At 46.6% G+C, this 12,085-nt stretch overlaps 1 protein-coding gene across 2 annotated transcripts; it reads left to right on the top strand.

The window, feature by feature from the left end:
- Positions 1-6,695: 6,695 nt before the first annotated feature.
- On the top strand, positions 6,696-10,267 carry LOC125517418. Of its 2 annotated transcripts, XM_048682627.1 has the most exons (3): positions 6,696-7,095; positions 9,625-10,013; positions 10,104-10,267. In XM_048682627.1, exons 1-2 carry the CDS (start codon positions 6,813-6,815, stop codon positions 10,005-10,007), a joined length of 666 nt encoding a protein of 221 aa, XP_048538584.1. In that variant the 5' UTR covers positions 6,696-6,812; the 3' UTR covers positions 10,008-10,013; positions 10,104-10,267. The 2 variants fall into 2 exon arrangements, with proteins under 2 accessions (XP_048538584.1, XP_048538575.1); XM_048682618.1 differs by having other exon boundaries at positions 6,697-7,095; positions 9,625-10,267.
- Positions 10,268-12,085: the final 1,818 nt, after the last annotated feature.

Here is a 12,085-nt window from a genome sequence, read left to right as displayed (position 1 = left end):
GCTATTATATTATCTATTTTGGATGTTAATGGGCTCTATTTTATACTTCTATGTCATTTTTGGGACTAACCTACTAACCAGAGGCCCAGCCCAAATTGTTGTTTTTTTTGCCTATTTTAGGGTTTCGAAGAAAAGGAATATCAAACGGAGTCCAAACGCAATGAAACCTTCAGGAACGTGATTTTCTCAACAAACGTGATCCAGGAGACTTGGAGTGGCCGTTAAGAAACAAGGGAGGAAGGCACGAGGCAGGGGGCGCGCCCTCCACCCTCGTGGGCCCTCCGTTGCTCCACCGACGTACTTCTTCCTCCTATATATATATCCATGTACCCCCCAAACATCCAGAAGCACCACGAAAACCTAATTCCACCGCCGCAACCTTCTGTACCCAAGAGATCCCATCTTGGGGCCTTTTCCGGAGCTCCGCCGGAGGGGGCATTGATCACGGAGGGCCTCTACATCAACTCCATGGCCTCTCCGGTGATGTGTGAGTAGTTTACTTCAGACCTACGGGTCCATAGTTATTAGCTAGATGGCTTACTCTCTCTCTCTCTTTGGATCTCAATACAAAGTTCTCCTTGATTTTCTTGGAGATCTATTCGATGTAATCTTCTTTAGCAGTGTGTTTGTCGAGATCCGATGAATTGTGGGTTTATGATCCAGATTATCTATGAACAATATTTGATTCTCCTCTGAATTCTTGTATGTATGATTGGTTTATCTTTGCAAGTCTCTTTGAATTATCAGTTTGGGCATCGGAGGGCCACCAGGGGACCCACGAGGCAGGGGGCACGCCCAGGGGGCAGGGCGCGCCCCCCACCCTCGTGGCTGGTGGGTGGCCCCCCTCTGGTACTTCTTGTGCTCAGTATTTTTTATATATTCTGGAAATAACTTCCGTGAAGTTTCTGGACTTTTGGAGCTGTGCAGAATAGGTCTCTAATATTTGCTCCTTTTCCAGCCCAGAACCCCAGCTTTCGGCATTCTCCCTCTTCATGTAAACCTTGTAAAATAAGAGAGAATAGGCATAAGTATTGTGACATAATGTGTAATAACAGCCCATAATGCAATAAATATCGATATAAAAGCATGATGCAAATTGGACGTATCAGAGAGTTTCGTCAGCACGACAGCGTGATGACGGTGATGATGAAGTTACCAACGCAGGGCTTCACCTAAGCACTACAACGCTATGACCGAGTGGAAATCTGTGGAGGGGAGCACCGCACACGGCTAAGACAGTTGTCAACTTGTGTGTCTATGTGGTGCCCCACTCCCCTGTATATAAAGGAGGGGAGGGCCATCCCTCTCTATGGCGCGTCCAAGGGGGAGTCCTACTCCCAGTAGGAATAGGTTTCCCCCCCTTCCCTAGTTGGAGTAGGAGAAGAAGGAAGAGGTAGAGAGAGAGGGAAGGAAAGGGGGGCCGGCCCCCACCCAATTCGGATTGGGCTTGGGGGGCACCCTCCACCTGACCGCCTCCTCCTCTCTCCCATTAAGGCCCATTGACTCCCCGGGGGGTTGAGGTAACCCCCCGGTACTCTGGTAAATGCCTAAACTCATCCGGAACCATTCCGATGTCCAAACATAGCCTTCAATATATCAATCTTTATGTCCCGACCATTTCGAGACTCCTCGTCATGTCCGTGAACACATCCGGGACTCCGAACTACCTTCGGTACATCAAAACACATAAACTCATAATACCGATCTGAAAGAAATATGCCCTAGAGGCAATAATAAAGTTGTTATTTATATTTCCTTATATCATGATAAATGTTTATTATTCATGCTAGAATTGTATTAACCGGAAACTTAGTACATGTGTGAATACATAGACAAACAGAATGTCACTAGTATGCCTCTACTTAACTAGCTCGTTGAATCAATGATGGTTATGTTTCCTAACCATAGACATGAGTTGTCATTTGATTAATGGGATTACATCATTAAAGAATGATGTGATTGACTTGACCCATCCGTTAGCTTAGCACAATGATCGTTTAGTTTGTTGCTATTGCTTTCTCCATAACTCACTACAAGAGATTAGACCTAATGTGACAAGCTAAAAAATGTCAAGTAATAGCTAGAAACGTCACAAAACACTCATGTGTGACATTTTTCAGGCGTCACCAGCTTCGTCACGGAATCCCCGTCACAGATTATTCCTAGTGACGCGGTGCGCAAAAAATGTCACCGAATATGGGACCTTCGGTGACGAAGCGGTCGTCACTAGATTTTTTGTAGGCCAATGCACACTGAGTTTCCCAATGGGCCAAGCCCAATAAGTCAATTCATTTTTTCGATTTTGGGTTCTAATTTTTTGGTGGATCATAGCCAATTTAAACTCATTAGTCACATTGCTTGCAAGGCTTATAGTGACGTGCATTACCGAGAGGGCCAGAGATACCTCTTCGACAATTAGAGTGACAAATCCTAATCTTGATCTATGCCAACTCAACAAACACCATCAGAGACACCTGTAGAGCATCTTTATAATCACCTAGTTATGTTGTGACGTTTGATAGCACACTAAGTGTTCCTCCGGTATTCGGGAGTTGCATAATCTCATAGTCATAGGAACATGTATAAGTTATGGAGAAAGCAATAGCAATAAAATAAACGATCAAAGTGCTAAGCTAACAGATAGGTCAAGTCAATCACATCATTCTCTAATGATGTGATCCCGTTCATCAAATGACAACTCATGTCTATGGCTAGGAAACTTAACCATCTTTGATTAACGAGCTAGTCAAGTAGAGGCATACTAGTGACACTATGTTTGTCTATGTATTCACACATGTACTAAGTTTCCGGTTAATACAATTCTAGCATGAATAATAAAAATTTATCATGATATAAGGAAATATAAATAACAACTTTATTATTGCCTCTAGGGCATATTTCCTTCACGAGCAATGCCTTCAACAAGGTAACGACGTAAAAAACATCGCCATTGCCAGGTATAACCAGTTCGGGTCAGACCTAGGCTTTCACCTCGAACCTCGTGACCGAGTGTTCGAGTAGCAGCACCATCGAAGTCATGCAGGTGTTGTTGCCACCACTTTTTCACTATCCCAGCAGTTACATGTGATGTGACCGCCGCCACTGCACAACCATTCCTCAACGTCAAGTGGTCACCCATAATTTGCATCCCACTATCGAAGTCAACCACTGGATCTTGGGATGAACTGAAGATCTTGCAATGATCACCGCAGCCGTGCAGCCGTAGGAGGTCGTTGCAGCATAGTGTGCAGTCACTCTCACTCGGTCGACCAAATCTGAATCACCACCACCAAGCCGTGGATCATAGCACCGCGGGTGGTCACCACTAGAATCATAGTTGCAGGCCCGTGAACCTTCATGGGATCACGACGCCCAGTAAACATGCCCATGTAAGATGTCGTCGTACATGACAATGCATCCGTATGCGAGCCATGGTGCCAACTGTAGCGAGGAATCACCGCACTTCAGGATCAAGTGCGCCGCCAAGAGCCCACAAGGGCCATCAAACGGATTCATGCACGAATATCCAAGAGATGCCTGGTGAGCCATCGTGCCTCCATGTAAGCATGCATCTTATACCATCATACGTGCTTAACACATGCGAATGAGATGCCTTGTTCAGCCACGATCTGGAGTCCCTTGTACGTCCTCCGCTAGAGGAGACATAGCACAAGACTGTGACGTGTAGTCGCTGATCGACCACTTGATCCAGAGGGAAGACCCCGACGAGATCACATGCCGCCATGCAGCTCACACGGCGGACTGCGTCGGCCAAGCCCGCAACACATCTGCCACAACTGCATCCCACTACACCGCCGCCGCTGCACGTAGAATGAGTCCTCCCCCTCGCCGTCGGCCGCACAGACTTTGCCTGGCGACGTCCTCCGGCGACGGCGAGGGGAGCAGACTTAGAGCCTGCCGGTGGAGGGCGGAGGATATGGCTGCCGCCCGTGTCACCCGGAGACGATGCGGGGGCCGATCCGTTTTTTCAGGAGTTAGTTGAGAAACATCATCTCCTCGTAATTCTTAGTCATAGGAATTACTTTATATTTTTTTTGGATTTTAGATCCAAATTAGTGTATCTATAATTGTTGTGAATATGAATAAAATTACAGGTGTTTCTAAAAAAGTGTGTTATTGAAAGGGAATTAGCTGCTTGGAAACCTAGGGCGCGAGGAGGAAAGCGGCGTCTGGCGTCCAGCTGAGCATGATGACGTCCAGCCGTTGGAGGCAGGTGTCCGACATCCTCCTATATTTTCTCGGAAACATGCATGATATGGTGAATTGGTGATCTAGAGGTAGTTTTTCCATGCGAAGATATGGAACTTCCATTGGGTGCTTTTGCAGACGGCCTCATTGTATTCTCCTAGCTTAATATAACAGCCTTTTTCTTAATCATGTTTTGAATGCAAAGACTCGCAGATCTCACCTGCCGTCTCAATTGGTTGAAATATAGTTTACCTAAGCCCTATTTGGAATCACTCCGCCCCTGCTCCAATCCGCGGAGCTGTGGAGCTGGGCGTGAGCCACTTTGTGAAAACAAGCTACAGCCTGCTACACTCCGGGAGCGAAGTCGAGGAAGTGGAGTGAAACCGAACAGGCACCTATTATCAAGTTTCTCGTATGAACGTGATTTTTGGCGAGGAAAGAAAATCTTTTGCCGGTGCCGGCCAGAGAGATTTCAAAGTCTTGATGTTGTATTCTACCATGGAGATAATTGTTGTGTTCTAGTATAGCAATGTTAATTCTATGAAATCATTGGATGAACTGACCAACGGGCGTGAATAATTTTTAATTCAGGTGAAGCATTTGAATAACGGTTGTGCTAATTCTCACTCGACTGAGAATTAGCTATGTCCCTTGCGTCGCTCTCGCGGGCGGCGGTGGGGGAACCCTAGCCGCCACCCCGCGGCCGCCTCCTACACCCTCCACTCCCCTCGCCGCTGCCAGAAGGCGCTGCCGGGCGAAGCCCGGTGCGCGTCGATGGCGGCGGGGCCTTTCTCCTCCTAGCATGTCTAGCACACGAGATCCGGCGGTGCAACGGAGGCGTGGCACTGTTGCGGGGCGAGTGCGGCGGCCGGACGGTGGCGCGGGTGGGTGGCCAGGTCGTGGCGGCTGTGCGTGGGGTTGGCTTCGAGGCGGCGGCGTGGGCACGGATCCGGCTCTGATCTGGTCCTGCAGGCGCGAACTCGGCCTCCCCTGGTCTGCCGGCGGGTCTCGGTGGGGACTTCTCCTTTGTTGTGACCTGGCAACGGCGGCCTGGATCATCCAGATCCCGGCAGGGATGGCGGTGGTCCGTGCACGAGAGTTGAGGTTTTTCAAACAGATCTAGGTGAAAACCTGCTTTCGACTATTACCAAGGCCGGGGGTGGCGGCGCTGTCTGCGTCGTTCCCTGCTTGAAGGCATCATCATGGAGAAGCTTAAGGCCACTCTTTGCTGCCTCCGAGGGAAACCCTAGATCGGATGACGGCGGCTCTCTGGTGTCGTTTCCCTCTTGGGGGCATCATTCTTGGAGGTGCACACGGGCTCGAGGGACCGGAGGGCGGCTTCTTTGGTGGAGCGGTCCTTCATCTTACACATTGATAGCGGCGGATTTGGGCGGCTCAGCACCGTGAAGACTCGGCGTCGGATGCACGGAGATGGACTCACGCATGAGGAGGATGTTGTCTGGTGTCATGGTGGCATCGATGGCAAAGAAATCTAGCAAGGTCGGTGTGTTAGTTTGCTCTGAAGATGGATTGGTGGAAGATGGCAGCGACGACACATGAGAGTGCGTCGGACCGGTTTGTGCCCCAAACTCAGTATGTGGCTTGGTTGGGGGCTCTGGCTTTAGATGTTAGGCATTTGTGCGATGTCCGTTCGGTATTAGACTCGGACTATCGGCGCCCCTTCATCATGTGGATATGAGTAGCAATAGATGTTGCTAAGATGATGACTTCAGACTACCTGAGGTATTACTTTATAAGGTCTTGGTGAATAATCAATAAAATGGCTGCTCGGCCAGATGTAGTGGCCGGGGTAATCCTCCTTTTCTAAAAAAAAGTTATGTCTCAATCGACGAGATTTATTATATAATTTGATTTTTTTAGAAGATATTATATAATTTGATTGATCTGTGTGTTTCTTGCTTATGTAGGCCCAGTTCTTTTGGCTCAATTCTGAAGAATAACTACCTGGAGAATTACAATCGCAAAAGAACTCGTTTCTTCCCCAGGAATCATCCAAGAAAGAATCGCTAGTGTATTTGAGAATCGTGAAAACTCGGCAATTCTGGCAATTCTAGCCGGGCCCTCAAAAGAAAACTGTTCGGTTTGAACTACTACCCCAATTAGGGACTCAGATTACAGTCAATATGTCACTGAGCCAGCCCGACCGAGTGACCTTATACAACAATTACAGGTTAGAATTACAGAAAAGAACTGGACGAATAATTCTGTGGGCAGACGATTCTATGGGCAGTTTTCAGAATCGTAATTTTCCAGAATCTAATTATAGGGCGAAAAGAACTGGCCCGTATTCTCTCGTCCAAATGTACTGGACTTTGTCCCAGTGGGTAGATGGGCAGAGCGTATCTGGGCCATGGGCTGTGGCTTGCGGTCCTTTCCATTTTTTTTCTGTTTTTTTCTCATAGGTCACCCATCGATAGCTGGGTCCTGACACCGCAGCAGCGACCGGTCGCCCGATTTCGCTTTTCCTTTCCAGATCTCCGTTTCCCCATTTCGCTTGAGATCGCCACGCCCACGCTTCTCGTCCACTGCCTGCCCCTTCTCCTCCTTCTCACCCACCTGTTTGACGCACCGACGAAGCGGCCATGATCCAGCTGCTGTTCACGCTGCTGGCCGCCGAGGCAGCGCTGGTGCTCGTGCTGCTCTTCCGCACGCCCGCTCGACGCCTCGCGCTGCTCGCCGTGGACTGCAGCAAGCGCGGCCGCGGGCCCCTAATGGCCAGGACCGTCGCGGCCACCATGTTCGTCGTGCTCGGCTCCAGCGGCTACAGCATCGCGAAGATCCGGCGCCGCGAAGGCGAGTTCGCCCAGCTCACGCCCACAGACCAGGTGCTCGCCAGCCGCCACCTCCTCGAGGCCTCGCTCATGGGTATGCCCTTTCTTCTCCTCGTTTGCTCATTGGAACCATCAGTTTGGAATCCCCCATACCTCCTTCCACATATCTACATGGATTGGTAAATTAGGGGACGAAATATTATAGTTCATCAATGGATTATGGATGGCTTTAGTTGCCTTGCATATGTATGGTCACTGTTCTCCAAGAACGCTGCATGATCGCTTTGAGGTAGTGAAGACATTTATTTGCAGATAGAATCTTATAAGAGAGTTGCACACTGCGAATTTAGGATTCTGTTCAATTTAGACTGCCTAACAGTACCGACTCATACACATATATGCTTTGAAGCGAGGGATGTGACAATTAAAAGAATGTGTGACAAACGAATTGTCAAGAAATGACAATTGAAGATTGTTAGAATTTTTATTTGGCATAATTTGGTGTTAGAGATATTGATAACTTATTATTAGTTATACTTGTGTTACCAAATTCTGTCACAATAAATTGTTGTTCTCATTGAACCATGCTGGAATTTATCGAAACAGTTCTTCAGATGATGCATGTTCCTTTTTCCAAGGAGCACAAGGCACTGGCCAAACAGTTGGTCATATAATCATATGCTTGTAAATGCCTGCAATATACCTAAAGGCTCTTTTTTATTAGGTAGATTTGAATATCTTGGGCTTGATTGGACGATTTGAATGTTACATGACATGTCCATGAACTTTGATCAAAACGTATTATATATGTTCAGAATTTGAACGTTTATGCGTCATTCTAGTTTCTATTAAGATTTTCCTATCAAGGTTTAGGATAGAATCAAAATCCTTCTAGTTTAATGTCTGGTAATATACGAAGTGGCTTCTCCTATTAATATATTTATGATCAGTGACCATTTTCTTGGAAGTTACTTTTTCTGGTTAGCAAGCTTGTTCATCACAGCATTGTTCCTAGAAACTTCATGTTGCAAAGTCAAAGTAATAGACAGCCACCTTAAAACCTGTTCATAATACGACCTTGAAATGGATTGACTTGTTTTAACTCCGGTTTTGTAAACCACATCATTTTTTTTCCTCCTATTAGCCACGTAGGATCTCCCCTGAAAATCTCTTGTGCCCATTCTTCATACATCGGAGAGAACACTTCCGCCGCTGCCGCCGAGGTTTTCGGCTGCTTTGGCTTTGAGGAATTGCACTTGGACGGCTGCCTGCTCACGGCCATGCTTCTCGTACTGCAGCTCTGCTGGAGCAGGTACGGGCCAATGGCACCGTTCGGGTAAATCGCCTTTCAGCCGTACTTAAGCTGATGTTCTCTGTCCCAGACTGTGATATCATCTATCTGGGGCTGCGTTCATTGTCAATGGCGTCGGTGCAGCATCCGCATCAGCGGTCGAAGATACCGCCCATGCCTACGACGTCGGCACTGTCCGCTTAGCTCAACTTCCCCGGCGCCGGCGTTGCACAACTGCCCCGCTGTGCCATCGGTCAGCTCCATGGACAGCACGCGGCGTCCGAAGGTGCTACATCGCAATCGACGTGGCAGTAGCAGTGACGCATGGTGGGTGTCCGTCCATGGAGCAACATCCCGCCGGCCACTGGTTGCACTGCAGGTGCTGCTAGGTAGGACTTCTGGGACGTCCACCAGTACGCGCACAGTCTGCAGAGCGGCGACGTGGACCTGCACGCCGTTTCAGCTAGCGGGTTGATGCCGGGGCTGTCTTCTTTGTTGATGCGACGCGCAACTCAGGGTCAACGCCACTGCCACAGGATCGTCGACATGGCTAGAGAAGTGCAGGTCCTGGCTGCTAACTAACTATACTGATATTACATACTGATCAGTGTGTACGCACACCGTACGTGGCAGTGGGCTAAGTTCTCCTAAGTGGTGGTGCTCTCTGCGCTAGACGAATCAAGCGAAGTTGAAAAGGGAACGGGCGGAGATTTTCTTGGAAGATCTTATGAGATGGCTGATACAACCGGAGTTAATACATCTCGATCCATCTAGGGGTTGTTTTATGAGTTGTCAAAGTTGGAAGGGTGAGAATTGTGCCAACATAAAATTGAGGGTTGTAAAGTGAACCATAAGACAAGTTTAGGGGGGGGGGGGGGGGGGGGGGGGGGTAATGTGGGCTTCTCTCATAATTTATTCGAATACTGAAATGTTATTTTGTTGTTGTTGCATAATGCAAGTTATGCAACCACTTATTCACATAAGAAAAGTGGAACAAACAGTTTGGGACATTCTTGCTCGGAGACGTAGTGATATGAGTAGTATTGACGCCAAATATCTCTATAAATAGTTGTTCTTCCATCTGTGAATAACTTGCTTCCCATTTCAACATTCCCACCTGAGACCTAGCATGCAATAAAATTATGGGTTTAATACTTCCAAACCATTATTCAAGTTATACTCATCATGCCGAAGTCAAACGTAGCCTTCACAGAATGAGTTGTATATTTTCTGTATGGTGAATAGTGTTTCAGAAATATTTGTTGAACAGTGTCTCAAAAATACATTAATCTTTCAGTTCGACTGAATCTTGCTGTGTTTGTTGTTTTCCAGGATACTCTCTGTTTCTTGGGCTAATTATTGATCGACTGCATCACTATATCAGGCAATTACGGGCGATGAAGAAAAACATGGAGGCTGTGACAAAGCAGAGCAGGGTCTTGGAAGAAACAAAACTCGGAGACTCTGAGGAAATTCAAGGATATCAGAAAAAGATTGACAGTTTGAATGAACAGGTGCAAGTACTCAAACACCAGTCAGAATCTCAAACACAGGAGCTAAAAACTGCTGAAATGAATAATTTGGCTTTACAAAAACAATCTGAAGGTTTGCTTACTGAATATGAGCGTCTAATTGCGGAGAATGAGGAATTGAGGAATAAGCTGCAAACAATGGACCTCCGCTTCTCCCGTTCTGACAGCAAGAAAAATACATAGTGAAGTGTACGTTTTACCTGTTGAACCTCAGCTACTGTAAATTTTTGTCCTATAATGTTATTCTGTGCATACTTATAGACGTACATTCATTTTCAGATCCAAAGAACATAATTATATCTGCTGGGGGTATTGTTTTGAGTGGAAACGGGTGGCTAATCATGTAATCCTAGTCATTTACCCGATGAGCAGGAAATGTACAATATACGAATGTCTTTTTTGATATTTGCTGCCAGTCGATCAACAGATTGCCTCTTCATTTATCTATCACTGTCTCACTTTTAAAGTTCTATTGGCATATGAACACACGTCACCGCGTTATCAGAGATGATAAATGAAACTTCATAGTAGGTGATAACTGAAAGATTCTGTACTGTGCGGATGCTCTGGCAGCAGAGGCGTTAGCACTCAGGTTTGGTTTACTGTTGGCATAAAAAACAGGCTGCAATCGTCTCGTTATCAATTCTGATAATATGGAAGTCATTGACACAATGAAGAACGGTGAAGAGTCTGCGGGAGCAGCGGCGGCAATTTTTGAGGATTGTTTTTTTATGGCTTGTGATTTTCCACAAACCAGTTTGAACATTATGATAGAGAAGCGAACAAAGTAGCTCATGAACTTGCTAGATTAGCAAAATGTTCCATGACTAGAGATTGGATAGAAGAGCCCATGAAAAATGTTGTAACTCTTCTGATAGACGATGTAACCATTATTTCTAATTAATAAAGTTTAAGCTGTTTAAAAAAGAAACACGTCACCGTGTTGCCTCCAGCGTTGAGCGTGATATGTAGGACACGGTGTTGTGCGAGCCTTGTCGGAAGCGTGATATGCAGGACACGGGTTTTGCTTCTGTAAGAGGCACGGGTGTGCTTTTGCTTCGCCAGTGTTACGGACGTGCCTCTCGGAAATGGAAAAAAGAACATATTTTTTCTTTTTTTCTTTTCACGAGAGTTACGGTTTTGCTTCCGCGAGAGACACGGTTGTGCTTACGCGAGAGTCACGGCCGTGCCTCTCGGAAACGAAAAAAACATGTTTTTTGTTTTTTTCTTCATTTCGCGAGTAACGGTTTTGCTTCCGCGAGAGGCAATGTTGTGCTTTCGCGAGAAAGCATGGCCGTGCCTCCTCGCAAACGGAAAAAAACATGCTTTTTTTTGTTTTCCTTCCGCGAGAGTCATGATTTTGCTTTCGCGAGAGGCACGGTTGTGATTTCGTGAGAGGCACGAGTGTGCCTCTTTCGATAAGGAAAAAACCTGTGCTCCCGATTCGGTTTTTTCGTTAAATAAAAAGTTCGTCAAAACCTATCAACATAGAATCTAGTTTTGAAGATCTCGACGCGAGAAATCCAATGATGAAAGCGGTTCGAGATTTGAACACACAATTTAAGAGATAAAACGTTTTGAATAAATAGACGTCACTTATCGCAACCTGAAAGGTTGGAGTGATTTTTGCAATGAGTATTCCTCAAGTAATGATGCCCTATTTGTTTACAGGGTCTAAACTAAAAAATAAATCTCTTTTAGACCCTATGAACCAAATAGAAGGGACTTTTTTACAGGGTCTTTTTTCTTTAATACTGACTAAAAAAAGTCTAATCATTTGCAACCAAACACCCTCTAATTTCGTTATTTCATGCCCGGGCCGTCCGCCTGACGTGTAGAAACGATGTGAGGTATCCAGTTGTACACGCTCGAAGCTGGTATTTTCGTTTATACATCTGATTTGTGAAACATGTCAGGCTTTTAGAGCTGAGGCATTTTTTTCTTTTGAAACTGAGCTGAGGCTTGTGAGGAAAGCTTCTCGTTTCTCCTGATGTGGAAAAAAGAAAGGAAATACTAGAAAACACCTACACCAGTGCCACCGCGGTTTCAGAGCCAGAGATTTTTTTCTTTGAGAAAAGTTTCAGAGCCAGAGATGCCCACGACCACCAGGAGCAGCATGGTCCAATTCGTTTCCGTGGCCGGCCCACTCTTTCACCACCGGACACCGGCGTCGATCGCCTCGCCGGCGTGCGCGAGCAAAAGCTGCCGCTGGGACGCCACCCTTTTTCGCTCGCGCGTTGCACCACCTTCGTAAACTGAGC

Source organism: Triticum urartu, chromosome 1, assembly GCF_003073215.2.
Source record: "Triticum urartu cultivar G1812 chromosome 1, Tu2.1, whole genome shotgun sequence".
NCBI lineage: Eukaryota > Viridiplantae > Streptophyta > Magnoliopsida > Poales > Poaceae > Triticum > Triticum urartu.
Note: the sequence above shows the minus strand (reverse complement) of the source record. Positions and strands in the feature narration are given on the sequence as shown.

Coding starts and splice junctions, on each gene's coding strand:
- LOC125517418 (XM_048682627.1), top strand. CDS start 6,813: ATGATCCAGCTGCTGTTCACGCTGCTGGCCGCCGAGGCAGCGCTGGTG. Junction 7,096..9,624: donor CCTCGAGGCCTCGCTCATGG/GTATGCCCTTTC, acceptor GTTGTTTTCCAG/GATACTCTCTGTTTCTTGGG.